Raw genomic sequence first — 17,465 nt, forward strand, 5'->3', positions numbered from 1 at the left:
TTCTAATCAGGATTTGTGAGTGGTGTGTTGTTTACTAATGGAAAAAGGCACTGAGCTTTAGCACACACAGTTGGTCAGAAGCGGTTTTAAAGTTCTTCCTCCACGGCTTCATGGGCATATTTCTGCTTACAAGCGTACAAAGACTCTCTAGCCTTGAATCTAGAAAGAACTTTTATACATGTGGCCCCTGCTCTTCATTAGACGGCACGCAGCTCAACGGGATAAGCTTTTTCCTTTGTCTCCGCTGCACCCACGTCTTCATCAATGGGCAATTAATTAACCACAACCCAGTGAAAGTAAGCAGGAAGGAAACAGGACGATTCAAGTCATGAGGGTGTTTAGATTTCATTAGTTAGGGGGTGTTTCACCAGTGGACTGCACACAGCGAGGGGCCCAACAGCAAACTGCACTGATGGAGGGGGGGGGGGGGGCAGGAATTCCACCGTACACAGATTTTAAAAAAGTATCCATGGTAACCAACGCTGACCCTACCCTCTTAATGAGCCACTCAACCCCTCCTCCACAGCCCGCCTGCCCCACCAGCATGTCGACAGGTGGCCGGGTGTCTGCAGAGTACACCCCTACTTCAATATCAACAGCAACCCCCCACTAGCTTCACACTTTAGCCAAACGTCCCAAAGATTAGCACAACATTTAATCAGAAAACATGGCACTTTAACCATTTGCTCTGTCATTAGACTTACAAACAGGCTGGGAGGGTTACTTAAAAAAATGTAATCTGTAAAAATGATAAGTTACCTGTAACAAAATGTATTCAGTAACCTACACCGAAAAAACTGAAACATTGACTTAAGTTAAAAAAATTAAGTCAACAGATTTCATATAACTGTATGAGGTTTGTTGAAAGCAATAATATTAAGATGAAATAAAAAACATTAGGTTCAAATTAATATTATTGCTTTCAACTAACATAATACAGTTATGTGAAATCTGTTGACACAATACATTTAATTAAAGTCAACGTCGTTTTTTCAAATGCTGATTCAGTTTAATACACGATTAAACACAGTGTTTTTGTTAATAAATCATGTGTCCACCAACTGCATGTGAGAAATATAAAGATTAAAAGTAGCTTAAATGAAACAAAATGAATAATCAAGCAGCACGTTTACCAATAATTTGTGCTTTTATTCTAAAATGTATTCTAGCATTGTGATCCTGCTTAATAGTATTTTATTTTAATTTTAACTGTATTCCCATACAGCTACCTTTTTTTAGCATCCTGTTACGTAATCCTGTTACATGTTATCCGTTACACCCCAAGCCTGATTACAAATGATCAATGTTTTACACAACCCTCTATCAAAGGCACCAAGCTGCACGCCACTGTGGTTGTGGGATTCCTTGAGAGACAAAAACGTTCTTACTCAGCTTGAAGTTCTGTTCCACTTCACCTCATTTCCTCCGTCCACCCCCACCCTGTTACTCAGAGTTTTATCGTTGCCATCTCTTGTCCTTCTTCCTCTCATTTTCCCCTCTTTGCCCTTTCTTTGTTATCTTCAGCTGCCATTTACCCTAAATCACTCACTCCAGCTACTCTCCAGCTGTTCTAGGGGACAGGGGGAAGACGATATAGCTCAAAGCACCCACAGGAATCTGCTTTACGTAGAGAGGATGGACAGGGCACAGCAGTGAGAACCCCCTGAGGAAATGAACTCAAAAGCCATTAGAAATTAAACAAGTGGTTCCAAAGACAGAATTAGTCAGTCTGACCTTGAGTTGTTAGACACGGACCCTGAGCTGTAGCTGGAAGCTTAATCAATGTGATTCACTCCTACATTTAGGCAACATCTGTGAGTAGTAACAAAGCATTGAGGATAATTACAATGTTTTTTTCCCTTCCTCCCTTCTCTTCCGCCCCCCAACCCAGCAGTGCTGAGTGTTGCAGTATTTAACAAACAGGAAACGACAAGGCTAGCCTAGATCATACACACAGGGGTAGACGGGAGCGCAGAGCCACGCAGACACAACTGCTTACGCAAAACAAACAAATCAATCTCAAAAATAGGTCACTCACTCTATCATGGAAGGCACAGCAAAGGGTTGGATAAAAAGATACAGAGAGGGTTTCTCCTTCATGAAATCAACCAAGCCAAGCAATTACTTCAAATAAAATTCCTAAAATTAGGAAGTGAAGACATTTGACAAAATCTGGATGGAATATTTGTCAGACAGAAAACATCTGTGACTTCCATGATGAGGGACAGAGGGAAAAACTTCAGTTGATTTGAGATGTTGACTATCTGGGTGGGGGAAAAACACAAACAGTTTTCCATGGGAAAATATCGCAACACATGCAGACAGACATGACTCGCAACCAAGATGAACACTGTAAAAACAAAACAGACTGGAAGATGGTGGCATAACAATTTCAAACCATTCCTGTGGCTGTTCATTCATTCACCGCATCTAATAAATTAATTGTATTTCTCTGTCCTGCTTTACTTTTATTATACGTGTAGACTCAGCTGTAGTTGGTTGATGTAATACTGAAGGAATTCCCCGTTTGTGGCCAGGGGATAAATACTCCTGGCGGACCAAATGTCAGTCGAAACTGTAGGCACACCCTCTTATTTCAACTTACAACAATGCATGGGCTCAAAAAGAGCAGGGAGAAACCAGCGAAAAAATAAGAGAAGGCGAAATCTAACAACAATAAGACACAAGGCAGAATCTTTTCCACCAAAGTGAGGTTGGCACAAGCCCTAAACCAAAACCTACTCCGTTTCCCCTTACATTGTGACTGACAGCTCCACTATTGTTCATATAGCTAGGCAGCTGTATACACACAGCAAAAATGTATCACTGCTCTGTTTCCTATACACAAAGAAAGGGCTTTGCTTCTCTCTTGGCAAATACAGCCCCTAGCTACAACCAACAGAGAGAAACTTAAGTCCAATGGACATAAAAGAAAAAGACAGACAAAGAAGAACTGAGGTACAGTGAAGAGCTGAAAAACAGAGCAGAAATGAAACAATCCTGTGCAGACAAAGGAGTCCCTCCAAAAACAAACAACGGAAATAGACAATGCAAGAATGGGGAACACAGTGAGTCAAAATACAAGGGAATGTCAGATCAACAGGCTAACCCTGAGCTGTGTTTACCAGAAGGCCTGTTTCACTTCTTAAACGGTGTTGTTTACTAGTGATGCTTAAGTTAGGCCAAGTTGAAACAATATAATGTACTTTAAAAGAGCCACTGCCTTATTGTAAGCTCAACCAATGGCACCATGTAACTAAGAGTCAGCTGGTATTTCACACGGTTACATCAGCACCTGCACTACACTGATAGGTAACATGCAAGACATGGGAAGATGTGATAAGGAGGAGGTTTGTGTAGAACATTATCGCCGCTGTATGACGGTCTAGAGACAACAGATTGCCAGTCCCAGCGGGAAAACAAACTCCTGCTGCTGCTGACCACAGCAAAATTCCGGAGGGGAAGCTGAAAATAGCAGACATGTCTCACATGGATCCAGTTGGCCTGTAATTCTAATAGTATGACTGACCCAGAAGTTGGTGGGGACTGCTACAGATGTTTGGTGGGGGTATTCAGTTAGGCTGTAAATGTACAAGTTGAGTACATTTTATAGCTCATCAAACACCTGTTTTAAGGATGAACCAAGTGTTATTCAGAAAGTTTCAAGCAAGAGACCTTATCTCAGACCTTGACATTGTATACCCTGGGAGTAAGACTGGTGCCTTAAAAGGTTAAGAGACAGTAACCTACACATCTGTAACATGTTCACTGGACAGGCTAACATATGTAGATTGGAATGTGTGTGTGCGTTCAAGGCGGGAAGTCTCACTTTATAACCTGTACGATTCTTCCTTCCATTGGGAGACACTGCGCGTTTGACTGCTTGGGAGCAACGTGGTGTTTTCACATTATTATGCTTGTTACGTAACAATATAATATTTAACCTCATCCATTTCTGTGTCCGTGTCTTAATGTGTTTCTATTGATTAATGTTGTGAGTGTATAAGGTTTCGGATCCATGACAACATCAAGACACGTCACACCAATCCCTTTTCTATCAAATTAGCCTACTTATTTTCTTGCACTACCCTGATAAAGGCAAACATGTGTTGATAATAAAGCATGGTGTACTCGAAACAATTGTGCAACATGGGCCTGCACATTCAGAAAAGGCCAGAGTGTACAGTAAGTGCTTGATGTGTTACTCAAGCATACTTTATCAAGAAAAACGCTTGCTTGAACACATCCTCTAGTGTCCTCGAGGTCATTCTTGATGCATGAACCCTGCCAAAGTGAACTGTGCAATAGCTGTGCTGCTTTAACACCCACATGGTTTTGGTCCTGTCCCACACTCACAGCCAACGCTTGCAGGCCTTTGGACAAAACTCAACACTGAGCTAAAGCCTACCCCCTATCCCATCACAATATGGCATACATGCCTGATCCCACTGAGAATTTACGAGTGAGCTGCTCCCACACCATGCCTTCTTTCCTCGCCAAATCTAATCCAAACACCGCCCACCCTCCCTTAATTTCCACCTCTGAGCCAGAGGAAATTAACAGACCACACATCAATTTAGCCTACTCTGAAACTCAAGAGGGGCACATATATGCACAAAAAAAGCTAATTACAAGTATACACATAAATAGAGATGGCGACAAAACGGAGTGTCTGTGGCAGGGATTAGCACACCACCAGCAAAGCAACACAAAACTGACGTATTGTTTGGCCTTTCTTTCCTCCTAATCTTCCCTGTTTCCATCATCCTGTCTCTGAAAAGAAAAGGAAATAGAAGAAAGCTCTCTTTAGATGAGGGATGTGTCTGTGTAATTAAATTCCTGACCAGACCAGCACAGCAGTGGTAACCCTGTGGTCAAATACAATCTGTTGGATGAAAAAGACACTCAGTACGGAAGAAAGTCTTCTCTAACTTTGCATATGAGCTAGACTTTTCATAGCAATTCTGCAACGTCATATTACTTACAGGAGGTAGGCCTAATATTTAAGACACACAAACAGTGAAACAACCAATTAGTCTTTGCTGACTCATTTGAAAGTTATATTGATTAATCCTTAAAAAGGAAAACAAAGTCATTGTTTAATCATAGAGGACAAAGAAAACCAGATAATATTAGGTGCTCTCCTGGTTAAATTGAACCATAGGATTTCTACAGGGGATACACTATAACAACAAGTAATTCTGTAACTTTAATACAGAGACTGAAGAAGTACTCAGATCTTGAGGAAAAGTAGAACTACCAGAGTGTAGGAATACAGTAAAATAATGACAATAAAGGTGCAGCTAGCTTTATTTACTTTATCTCTTGAATGTTACTCCAGTTGTAACTAAAGTCTTATTTCAGTGATGATTATATTTCAAATCATTTAACAAAATGTGCTAAGTAACTAAAGGTATTACATACATGAAGTGGAGTAAAGGTACACAACCTGAATAGTAGTGAGGTAGAAGTACAAAGTAAAACATTGAAATACGTTCAAGTCTCTAAATTGTACTTGAATACAGTACGTATGTAGTTACTTTACACCACTGCTTTAATATAGTCTCACGTATCGCCCAAACCCAATTGCGAAACATAACCAAAACATTTATTTTAGGTTGTTTTAGACTGGAATATAAAGTAGGTTACTAGCTTGAAATCGGATTGGCTCAAAATGTTTGTGTTTTTTTAAACTGGAGAGCAAGATGTTCCTCAGTGGTTGTAAAAGTTAAACAGTGCATTGCTGAAAAGAGAATAAATAAACCACAATGAAGACGTCAATGCGCCTATCTCGTTATCTAGCTATGTAGATAAGACACGATTGGGCTGCTCACAGTTTCCGCCTGCAAAACATCTGTACAGACATTCAAAGATGACGTTATTTCTGATAGCAGGTATACTGGCTGTAGTTTAGCTTAGCCTCATCTCTCTTTGTCTCCCACCGGCTGTAAGTACAGTGAAGTTATTCAATCATGTCGGTGATGGAAATACAATAATTGTACAATGTTAGTGAATGACGGCGGCTGACAGGGTCACGGGAATCAACGCGACATTAAATAATCGCTGCCTCGCGTTAGCTGACGATGAGAGGCAGCAGCAATTCATACAAACAGTAAACAAGGCTGGAGTCGACGTTGCACCCAGCGATTCAATAACGTGTCATTGTGTGGGTTACAACAATCAAACAGCAGTCATTCAGAGTAGTGTTGCTTACCTGCGATATGCAACACGGAGTACACATTTTGCGGGGAGACAATGAATTAAATCCGTTTTAAGATCAAAAGACGAACTGCTTTCTGCTTCCTCTCCACACGAAATCACCGCCACACGGGAAACAACGCTGCTGTCCCCGCTGTCTCTCCTCCTCCTCCTCCTCCTCCCCCTCCCTAATGCTCACTGTCTCTCCTCCCACTGCACATCACCAACAAAAAGCCCAGCACAAAGCTGAAAGCCACAGAGGGCTTCAAGAAGTGGTTGTAAACAGGCCATGGAAAATCTATGACACACTTTAAGCTATATGCTTAAATTAGGAGGTCAGCGCCTTCCACAAAGCCAGATGTCACACCGATTAATTGCATTAAAATCACTCAACACATTACAAGACCATCATGGATTATTACTCTATAGACTAGAAGAACAATGTAATAAGAGCTTCACACTGTTATTAGGGCTGGGGTGATAGTTAAATATAATTTAAAACACATCAATGGCCTAATCCTACAATAAACAGTATATCATTTTACATTCTGTTCTTGTTTATCTATTAACATGGATGTAGACTCCTGCATTTACTTGTTCAATTACAAAATTCTCTGCAACATTAAGCTTATTGCATTTCTTTATAGGTATATAGTTTACTTCATCTTCATTACTTGCACATTGGTCTTCATGATAATATGGCACAATGTATACTTAAGATTGTAATTGCCATATCTACATTGTACCCTACCTACTGTGCATATGACAATAAAGCCTTTGAATGTTGAATCTTTGAATCCCTAATCCCCACATAATGTTCATTACTTGATACCTATAGATAATTGGTGGTACATTTTTATTAATCACCATACGTGTGACTATGATATCATGACATTGCTCATGCGGTTAAGTGTGACCTTAAAGTAACCACTCCTATTTGTGGCAGTTGTAGGGAATAAAGTAAAACAACTCCTAATGCTGTCATAAACACAAGTATTAAAGATATTTTGCATTGTTACAACCTATAAGATGTTATTCTGTCTTATTCCCAAGCAGACAAAGTATATGCAAAGGCTTTGGCACAAGGAGGGAAATTGAGTAATGTTCTGTTTGGCATTTTGTCATGATGTTGTTTCATGTACAGTCAAGTGCCCAAGTGGAAAAAACCCCAAAAACTTTACTTTTGTGAAAAAACATTTGGGCGACATAAACATAACTTTTCTCATGAGATTGTATTGTAACAAAATAACTTTGCCTATTGTCCTAGGCTCTATGTAAAAAAATCAAGTTGTTATAATATTTCAGAAACTCAGAACAGTTGACTAAAGAGGTTGTGCTTAAATCATAATGATCACGAATTAAGGAAATGTCTATCTTCACCTCAGCCTAATCACAACAAGTCTTCAGGGGAGACGTGCAAGCCTGTCTGTTTCTAATGCTAATGGAAACAATACGTTAACATAGAGATCTGCCGTTTGGTTGAGTTATACTCTACATAAGCTTCTAAACTGTATTATTCATTTCAAAGTCTTAATCATCTCACTGCAGTCAATCCCACATGCTTATCTCGCTGAATCAGAAATATGAGCAAGAATGACTTTCTCCCACAAACCCTGTGCTAATGTTCAGTAACAGCATGTGGGCAACAGTGCGAGTGCGTTGGTTCCAACAGAGGCTCTCCTGGCCAATGAATCGGCCTCAGCATGAGCCTAAGCTGATAAGGCTTTTACTGTTTCTCTCTATGAATGTGCAGCTATCAGCCAAGCCTGTCATCTGACCCAATCAGCCAACACAGCAGTCACTCACCACCACCACACAGTCATTGTGTCTCCTCTGAGTGAAGCACTGTGAATATTTATAAACAGGCACAAATAGCAATTTATTTCTAAACTTAGGGCAACATGAGCTTTAATTTCTCTCTGCTCGGATCTGAGAAATGGTCACACTCAATGAGATGGTAAAATGTATGCATTCATGTTCGGCATATATAAATATCTTGTTTACCTTATAGAGAATTTAAGCATGAGCTCATTGTGGAGATTAAAGCAGCATACAGAAAACATAAATCTTCTGAAATCATTTGAATTGATTAATAATAGAGACTGCATTGTTCTTGCGACATACTCCCATGTCTTTCATTGTCTTCTTTTCTGATATGATCCTGTTTGACAGATAACCAAAAGGCCATCAGGCCTCGCTGACATGTCAGAACACATTGGATCACAGTGATGTTGTAACATTGTTACAGGACAGGTTCAAGCCAAGTGTCACTGTCTGCCCTGAAGACATGGCTCATGACACACAAACACACACATAGTTGTCAAAAATATGAACCTCTCTACCTTTGACTCTGACCAACAGGCTGCGTAAATATATTGTCACAATAATGTCTTAATAAATCAAATAAAACCGTGTAGGGTCAGAGTGATTTAAGGTAGGAACATCCCTCACAAATATATATAAATTAAATAAACCAGGCGTACTTGTTTGGTTGTTATATTTTCAGTCACATAAATGTACATATTACAAAAGGCTCCCAGAGCTTAGGCATCATTGTTACAATGAAGAAAGACCACCGGAGCTGAGACTATTGACCTCTGTTGTACATCAGTCGGTGGGATGGCAAGCACAGCACACCTCGGAAACGTAGAGCAAATCTTAGGCACAAGTCTTGACTGATTCAACAGCTACATCCTCTAAAATGTCCCAAAGTCAACACATTTGACCTTTTTCCCTCCGCTGGTTTTGGACTTGTTTTCCATTCCAGTGGATAATCCTGAGCAATGCGGGAAAGGTGAACCACGCAAGGGTGTGAAGAAGGTGATCCTCTGATAAACCAGGTCAGAAAATGAGCTTCTTCTTCATCACAGCTGAAAAAAATACAAAGGCTGTTGTTACAAAAACATGAAAAAGAACAAAACAGTCACATGAAATTCACTTTAGTAAACCCAGGCTAGCTGGGAGTCCACTAACAGCAGATATGAACAATATGTTTCGGTCGGTATCTGCTCTTGAAACATCTCTCTTTGGTTTATAACTCCCTTTCTGATGTTTAAGTGGTCCATAGGAACTAAGAGTTTAGTTCTTATCTTTGATACTAAACAGTGATGTATTATATTCACAACTCTGTTAATCTGGAAATCCCCCTCATGACCATTACATTCTAGGTGGCTTAAACTACAGGATCAAAACTACATATTTACCCAAAATGGAAGCCTTTCCTTTTTTTTTTTAGCAAACCTTTCTGTATTACTGTCAAAATAGAGACCAGTAGCTCAGAAGTGTCCTAAATGTACCCAGAATGTGCTGATTTGTCATTATTTTACTATTACTATGCAGTTTAAGACAGCTTGCTACATTTTCAATTTCCTTTTCTAATGCCTCTAACCCTAACCCGAGCCCTAGTATCTCTGATGCTCCTAAACTGGATAGGATATTGTGTTTTTACTTTCACCTCAAGTAAGAAAGATACTTTGGCTAACAATACGGTCACGTACTGTATGTACAGTACATTTGCAACTTTAAATAACCTATAATGAGCAATCTGCTAACCACTGAAGTTTCAGTCGGGTATAGGTTTTTTTTTTATAATATACTGTAGCATGGAGCAGAGCGTATAGTCAACCAGGACACAAACCACAGGAGGAGCTGGAAGAGCTTTGAACCTCCCAGTAACATCAAGGTCCTCCTTCAGTAAAACATACCTTACCACAATCCACTCATCTGTGTGTGTGTGTGTGTGTGTGTGTGTGTGTGTGTGTGTGTGTGTGTGTTCTATTTTGCCATACTCTGAATGTTGTAACTACAGTTTAATGTGCAGCCAACACCCTTCGAATTGCTAGGTTCAAAACAAGTGGTATTCTACATTTATGACTGTAGTGCGCGTAACCCTGAGAAAACGAGTGGTTCCCTCGGCTAAAATTAACAACATGTTATGTAAGATTGGCTGCTAAGGGTTGGAGTGGGAGGCTTTTAAAATGTCCAACTCCTTTTATAAATCAGCCTCAACATATTGTTGCAGACAGTGTTTGAGTCCACAACTTTATGGCATAGTAATACACTACCCGGCCAAAAAAAAGGTCACACTAATATTCGTTGGACCGCCTTTAGCTTTGATTAAGGCACGCATTCGCTGTGGCATCGTTTCCACAAGCTTCTGCAATGTCACAACATTTATTGATGACGGGAGATTCGGACCAACACGCAAAGTCTTCTCCAGCACATCCCAAAGATTCTCAATCGGGTTCAGGTCTGGACTCTGTGGTGGCCAATCCATGTGTGAAAATGATGTCTCATGCTCCCTGAACCACTCTTTCACAATTTGAGCCCGATGGATCCTGGAATTGTCATTTTTGAGAATGTCCGTGTCATCAGCGAAGAAAGAATCCATTGATGGAATAACCTGGTCCTTCAGTATATGCAGGTAGTCAGCTGACTTCATTCTTTGGGCACATTGCTGAACCTAGACCAGACCAACTGCAGTAACCCCAGATCATAGCACTGCCCCCCCCAAGTTTGTGACCTTTTTTTTGGCCGGGCAGTTTATTTGCTAATAGACACTGTTTTGCACTTCTGGTTAGATGCTGACTGCATTTCATTGTCTAAGTACTTGTACTCTGTGCAAGGACAATAAAGTTGAATCTAATCTAAAAAACGTTAAGAGTTTTACCATGATAATATTGACTGGCTTTAACTGTCTTTGATTATATCGAGGTTAAGGTGGTACTTGACTGGTATATAGAATTATGTATTAATTACTCGTCTCCAGGCCCTCGATTTTCCTCTTGAGACCGACTGTGTCTTTCTCCTTCAGAGCCTCAGCTGAACAGTTGGGTCGGGGTAGCTGGGGTCCGGGTGTCGGTGCGGGTCGATTACTGAAGTACTTCATCTTCAGAGCCTGGACCGAAAAAGACAACAGTATAAACACATCATCGCCTAAAGATAGGAACTCGTTACTTTGGCAGCAATGTCTAGAATCTTTCCTAATTTTGCTTCATATGCCTAAACAATTTTCCCCCTTGGTAAAATCAAAGTATCTATCCATCTGTATTATTTTCTCAATTAATTATTTTGGCTTTACAATGTCCAAAAACTTTTCATCATTGTATGTTTTTAAAACAAGTAGAAAGAAACCTCCATATTTCAGAGGCATTGCAGAGGTCATTTGCATCGAAAATATATTTTAGCCATTAATTAATTACCAAAATAGTTGGTGGTTATAATTTGTAACACTCAACTGAACTGGTAAAATGGTGATTATACAGTTTTAAGCTAAGATTTTTTGACATGAGTCCAATGATGTGGAAGTGAGAATATTTGCTTTGCTTTTTTCTTAACCTGTGTAGCTGTGGTCCTCGTGGAGGTGTTGAAGGTGAACAAGCCCTGTAGCAGCTCTAATAAGTCATCTCCAGCTGCACTGAATATATGTTCCAGAGGTGTGCCAGGAAATATTTTGAAGGACACATAGTCTGGTAGACTACTCACGCCCTGCAGACATAAATCACAAACTAATTACACAAGGATTCACGTGCAAGTACGATAAAACATCCATCAGTGGTAAACAAAAGATACTAACAGGCCAGTTATCCTCTGTAGCAGTCCCAAGAGCCTCAAAGATTTTAGTCAGCTGGTCAAGATCTGAGTCTCCAGCCAGGAAGGGTATCTACAGTAAAGGAGACACAAAGAGACCTTAGCAGGGATACAGAAATAGCAACATTCCCCATAATTGCATGAATATTTCTAAGTGTGTTTTTAGTACCCGAAGCAGCAACTCTGCCAAGATGCATCCCACTGCCCACATGTCAACGCCCACACCGTACATCCTCGCACCAAACAGAAGCTCAGGGGAGCGGTACCACCTGGGAAAAAGATCAACAAGTTACATTTTTACAACTCTTAAAACAGGAATCCGGTATGCAACTCTGCTAGTTTGAACATTCATTCTGTCAATTCGAACACTTGGGAAAACTTGATATCATTTAACCAAGAGAAGAGGACACTTTTCTGTATTGATTAGTACATGTGCGGTCACACACGACTTAACCAGTCACCAGTCTTCTACTGACAGATATTTAACTCAATACATTCAAGCACATGATGATTTGTCTTAATGGATATATTTACGCTACTCTGGGAGAGTTCTAGTGGAGACAAATACACAGGAATGTGCAGAGAAGACCACTTTCTGCATTCTTGATTCAAGAAGATTGACAGAAAGCACATACCTGGTGACGACTTGATGTGTGTAGACTCTGTTGGGGCTGCCGAACGCTTTGGCCAAACCAAAATCAGCCAACTTCAACACGCCACTGCCATCTAGCAGAAGATTGTTGGGCTTCAGATCCTGGACAAACAGAGTAGCAAAATGTAAATGACTGACAGTGTGTGCAAATATGCCTGTGTGTTTATATACAAGTGCTCTTACCCTGTGTAAGACCCAGTGGTGGTGCATATACTCTAAGCCCTGCAGAGTCATGAGGATGTAGGCTTTGATGTTGGCAGGAGTCAAGACTAGGCTGGTGTCTTTGATGATCACCTAAAAAACAAAAACAGAGATGCTTATGTAAAGTCGGACCAATAATCTTCCTCCACTTCCATAACTTCATATATTTGCATGTCTCAGATCAGTTTCAGAGCAGAGAAGACCATAAAAACTGGTATAATTCTGAAGATCAGACACAGCTGCAAGATGGCTAAATAGCCTAATCTAGATTCAACCTCTCACTGTTTCCATAAACACCCATTTCAGTGTCCTGCTTAAGGACTTTTATTGACAATTTAGTTGAAACGGTATCACATATCTGTATTTAAAAAGCTCTTACAGCCAAATCTAACAACAAGGACTAAAAATAGTCTTTGAGCACAGATAATCAGATGAGCATCATATTTCATTTCCATGTCTGTCTGCTGCCTGGGAGCCACTAATGGCATCAGTTCATTCTGAAGGCCAAGAGTGGAGTGTTATTGATTTTTTCTTAAGTGTATATATCTTGTTTTGCATCTTCCTATTGGAGCCTGATGTATTGGTGGTTGGCGCCCATCTGGAGCCTTGTATGCTAAAACAAACCAGAGGAAGAAAATAAAAAAAGCCTCAGTGACCGTGCAGAAGCACTTAATGGTTAGAGGAGAGCACTTACGCTGCCAATTGTCGTCGTCTTGTTCATATATTCTGAGCTGCTCTTTATGTCATCTGACCTCACACCTCTTGACAATTTTTTCATTATTTCGCTCATTCTTTTTGCACTCTTGGCATTTCACAAAGTAGAAGCTGTACATAGTAGTGAACAAATTACTACGACAGTGGCCGCACACCTAGAACATAATAAGAGGGGGAAATAAACCTCACTTTGAATGCTCTCTCTCCCTGATCTCTAATAAATGGGAGGTAATAAAGATTGAAATGTCGATCATGTGGTGGACCACTAATGAAATGCAACATTATGTTCTTTTTACAACCATGACAGAGAGATGGAAATTCCCATAGAAAAAGTATAAGGATACTTCTTCACAATATGATTTAATTCAAGAAGTGATGATTTAACTCTATTTATGGTTGTTTGCAGTGTGTGGTATTCGTCTGCTGAGTCACTTTATATAAAGGTGTTATGGTATTTAAGCAAAACAGTAGACCATAAAGCTATTTATGACACATTCAGGAAATACAATTCCAGATGTACAATATAGTACACGTCTCAGTAAACAACTCATTAGAGCAGCAATGATGGACTGAAAACAAATCAGCAAATAATCAATTATTTAATGCAATTAAAAATGTGGATATTTTGTTTTATACACTATTAAAGAGTACTTATCTTTTAGTTTTGACTGTCTGACAAAGCAAGACATTTAAAAGGAAATAGAAAAGCAAGGATTTACATTTCTTCATCATTTCTCAATACACTTGGCCTTAGATACAGTAGACAAAAATGTATTGTTTAATCTATCAAATGATCTCTAGATAAATGGACAATTAATTTGCAGCCCTGAAACACATAGAATTAATAAGGAACTGTTAACTGACCGCAAGCTCTTTCATTTAGTTAAATTGTGTATATAACTGCATTAGATTTTACCCTGTGATGATGGTCTACCTCTAGTAAGGCATAGATGTACAGAAAGAGATTTTGTGAATACAGTGGGGCAAAAAAGTATTTAGTCAGCCACCAATTGTGCAAGTTCTCCCATTTAAAAAGATGAGAGAGGCCTGTCATTTTCATCATAGGTATACCTCAACTATGAGAGACAGAATGAGAGAAAAATATCCAAGAAATCACATTGTAGGATTTTTAATGAATTAATTGGTAAATTCCTCTGTAAAATAAGTATTTGGTCACCTACAAACAAGCAAGATTTCTGGCTCTCACAGACCTGTAACTTCTTCTTTAAGAGGCTCCTCGGTCCTCCACTCGTTACCTGTATTAATGGCACCTTTTTGAACTCGTTATCAGTATAAAGACACCTGTCCACAACCTCAAACAGTCATACTCCAAACTCCACTATGGCCAAGACTAAAGAGCTGTCAAAGGAGACCAGAGACAAAATTGTAGACCTGCACCAGGCTGGGAAAACTGAATCTGCAATAGGTAAGCAGCTTGGTGTGAAGAAATCAACTGTGGGAGCAATTATTAGAAAATGGAAGACATACAAGACCACTGCTAATCTCCCTCGATCTGGGGCTCCACGCAGGATCTCACCCCGTGGGGTCAAAATGATCACAAGAACGGTGAGCACAAATCCCAGAACCACACGGGGGGACCTAGTGAATGACCTGCAGAGAGCTGGGACCAAAGTAACAGAGGCTACCATCAGTAACACACTACGCCACCAGGGACTTACATCCTGCAGTTCCAGACGTGTCCCCCTGCTTAAGCCAGTACATGTCCAGGCCCGTCTGAAGTTTGCTAGAGGGCATTTGGATGATCCAGAAGAGGATTGGGAGAATGTCATATGGTCAGATGAAACCAAAATAGAACTTTTTGGTAAAAACTCAACTCGTCGTGTTTGGAGGAGAAAGAATGCAGAGTTGCATCCAAAGAACACCATACCTACTGTGAAGCATAGGGGTGGAAACATCATGCTTTGGGGCTGTTTTTCTGCAAAGGGACCAGGACGACTGATCCGTGGAAAGGAAAGAATGAATGGGGCCATGTATCGTGAGATTTTGAGTGAAAACCTCCTTCCATCAGCAAGGGCACTGAAGATGAAGCGTCGCTGGGTCTTTCAGCATGACAATGATCCCAAACACACCGCCAGGGCAACGAAGGAGTGCTTCGTAAGAAGCATTTCAAGGTCCTGGAGTGGCCTAGCCAGTCTCCAGATCTCAACGCCATAGAAAATCTTTGGAAGGAGTTGAAAGTCCGTGTTGCCCAGCGACAGCCCCAAAACATCACTGCTTTAGAGGAGATCTGCATGGAGGAATGGGCCAAAATACCAGCAACAGTGTGTGAAAACCTTGTGAAGACTTACAGAAAACGTTTGACCTCTGTCATTGCCAACAAAGGGTATATAACAAAGTATTGAGATGAACTTTTGTTATTGACCAAATACTTATTTTCCACAATCATTTGAAATTAATTCATTAAAAATCCTACAATGTGATTTCTGGATTTCTTTTCTCATTTTGTCTCTCATAGTTGAGGTATACCTATGATGACAATTACAGGCCTCTCTCATCTTTTTAAATGGGAGAACTTGCACAATTGGTGGCTGACTAAATACTTTTTTGCCCCACTGTATATGATAAATTATCTCACCTCCAGATCTGTTTCCATGAAATCAAACACCAAACTGATGTTAGATTTGTGTCCGAAGGCATCAAGCAGCTAAAAACAAGATGAATAATTACAATATAGAAAGTGCATTTTTTCACTTTTTAATTAGAAGAAATAAACTGACTGACATAAGAAATGTTCACTCACCCCAATGATATTTGGATGATGCAGTTCTTGCAGCAGTTTGATCTCTCGAAGAGCAGTCCTATTAATACCTATTATAAAGAAATACAAGTCATTAACCGGGTGATGACAATGGGCAGCACTGATTGTTCAATGTGTGCAGTCATCATTTACCATCTTTAGCCTCAGTTCTGTGGCCAACCTTAATCTGTCAGAAAAAAACAACATCATAGTGTTAAACATCAGCATAGCATAGAAATAGAAACACATGTCCAACTTTAAAGTGATTTATTGTACCTTTTTAATGGCAACTATGGAGTCATTTGTTTTGTCCCTGGCTTTGTACACTGTGGCGAACTGTTGAAGACAAAGGGGGAGCAACAAGTAGAGAAAAGTGTTGTTTAATCAGCATCACTGCTGCTGTAGTGAGCACAATAGCGTGGAGCAGCAAGGCTTTGTTGACATTAACAACCGGCTAACGCTTAATGCTACCATGCTTTCTACACAACCAGCTACAGCCTGCAGGAGGAAGAAAGAGGACAGATTTAAAAACCGAATCCATTCATATCTGTGTCCACCCACCTGTCCCTCTCCGAGGAAATCCAGTTTCTCGTATCGTTTGTTTCTGGATTTAGCTTCAAGCGCCATGATTGCTAACTGTCACTTTCAGCAGGAGCCACTTCCTGCTTTGTTAAAGGTCCGCGAGTTCTATTTCCGGGTTAAATCACTTTTAATACTGACCAACAGCGCCATCTACTGGGTCAAATGATCACTACATCAACACATAAAGCAGGTTTATGTGATTTTATTCAAACGTTTACAGGCAATATCTTTGGTAACAGTTTATATTTGTAATATTATGTATTCAATTATGAAGTCAGTTTGTAAGCCTACCTATTTCTTTATTATTAACAAAAACATCGAACCACTTCTTATTTAACAAAGCTATAGCTACTACAAAAATAACAGTGATAATAACAATAATTTAACTCTTATAATTTTCATAATTTTAGTAGCAGGTTTGTATAAAATAAAACTAAAAACATCAACCACAGAAAAATGTATGCATCCTATGTATATGTAATTAATAGGGTTCCTTTCTATAAATATTACTGAAACTACTAAGAATATTAAATTCTCTGATAATAACACAGTGCCAGTTTTTTATACTGCTCAATGATTTCTATGAATAAAGGCAAACCAAATCTCAACCCAGATCCGTATCATTTCACAGATATGATGCAATATGCAGCACTGTTGTGCTCGAGACAGTTTGCCTTTTTTATATAGCCTCTTTTTTTTGTTGCGGTTTGACATTGGTCTCTCGAGAGTCTCTTCTGTCAGTTAGAAAGGTTTTGTGATCCATGCACCACT

The 17,465-nt window shown here is 39.8% G+C and overlaps 2 protein-coding genes across 2 annotated transcripts in view; both read right to left on the reverse strand.

Annotated features, from left to right (window-relative positions):
- serinc5 (serine incorporator 5) overlaps positions 1-6,382 on the reverse strand; it is a 20,463-nt gene extending 14,081 nt beyond the window's left edge. Inside the window, exon 1 of the mRNA XM_063897172.1 lies at positions 6,215-6,382. Within this exon, the coding sequence (XP_063753242.1) occupies positions 6,215-6,241 (27 nt within the window). The 5' untranslated portion in view covers positions 6,242-6,382. The remainder of the gene's footprint in view (positions 1-6,214) is intronic.
- Positions 6,383-8,678: 2,296 nt separating this feature from the next.
- Positions 8,679-16,803, reverse strand: cdk7 (cyclin-dependent kinase 7). The gene is made up of 12 exons (XM_063898331.1): positions 16,674-16,803; positions 16,389-16,448; positions 16,266-16,299; positions 16,116-16,183; positions 15,951-16,019; positions 12,623-12,733; positions 12,423-12,541; positions 11,957-12,056; positions 11,774-11,860; positions 11,536-11,685; positions 10,957-11,095; positions 8,679-9,068 (listed from the first exon to the last, which is right to left on the reverse strand). The coding sequence occupies exons 1-12, from the start codon at positions 16,737-16,739 to the stop codon at positions 9,040-9,042; spliced, it is 1,032 nt and encodes a 343-aa protein (XP_063754401.1). The 5' UTR covers positions 16,740-16,803; the 3' UTR covers positions 8,679-9,039.
- Positions 16,804-17,465: the final 662 nt, after the last annotated feature.

Source organism: Eleginops maclovinus, chromosome 12 (genome assembly GCF_036324505.1).
Source record: "Eleginops maclovinus isolate JMC-PN-2008 ecotype Puerto Natales chromosome 12, JC_Emac_rtc_rv5, whole genome shotgun sequence".
In the NCBI taxonomy this organism is placed as follows: domain Eukaryota; kingdom Metazoa; phylum Chordata; class Actinopteri; order Perciformes; family Eleginopidae; genus Eleginops; species Eleginops maclovinus.

Coding starts and splice junctions, on each gene's coding strand:
- cdk7 (XM_063898331.1), bottom strand. CDS start 16,739: ATGGCGCTTGAAGCTAAATCCAGAAACAAACGATACGAGAAACTGGAT. Junction 16,449..16,673: donor ATTTCCTCGGAGAGGGACAG/GTGGGTGGACAC, acceptor TGTCTTCAACAG/TTCGCCACAGTGTACAAAGC. Junction 16,184..16,265: donor CAGAACTGAGGCTAAAGATG/GTAAATGATGAC, acceptor TCTTTATAATAG/GTATTAATAGGACTGCTCTT.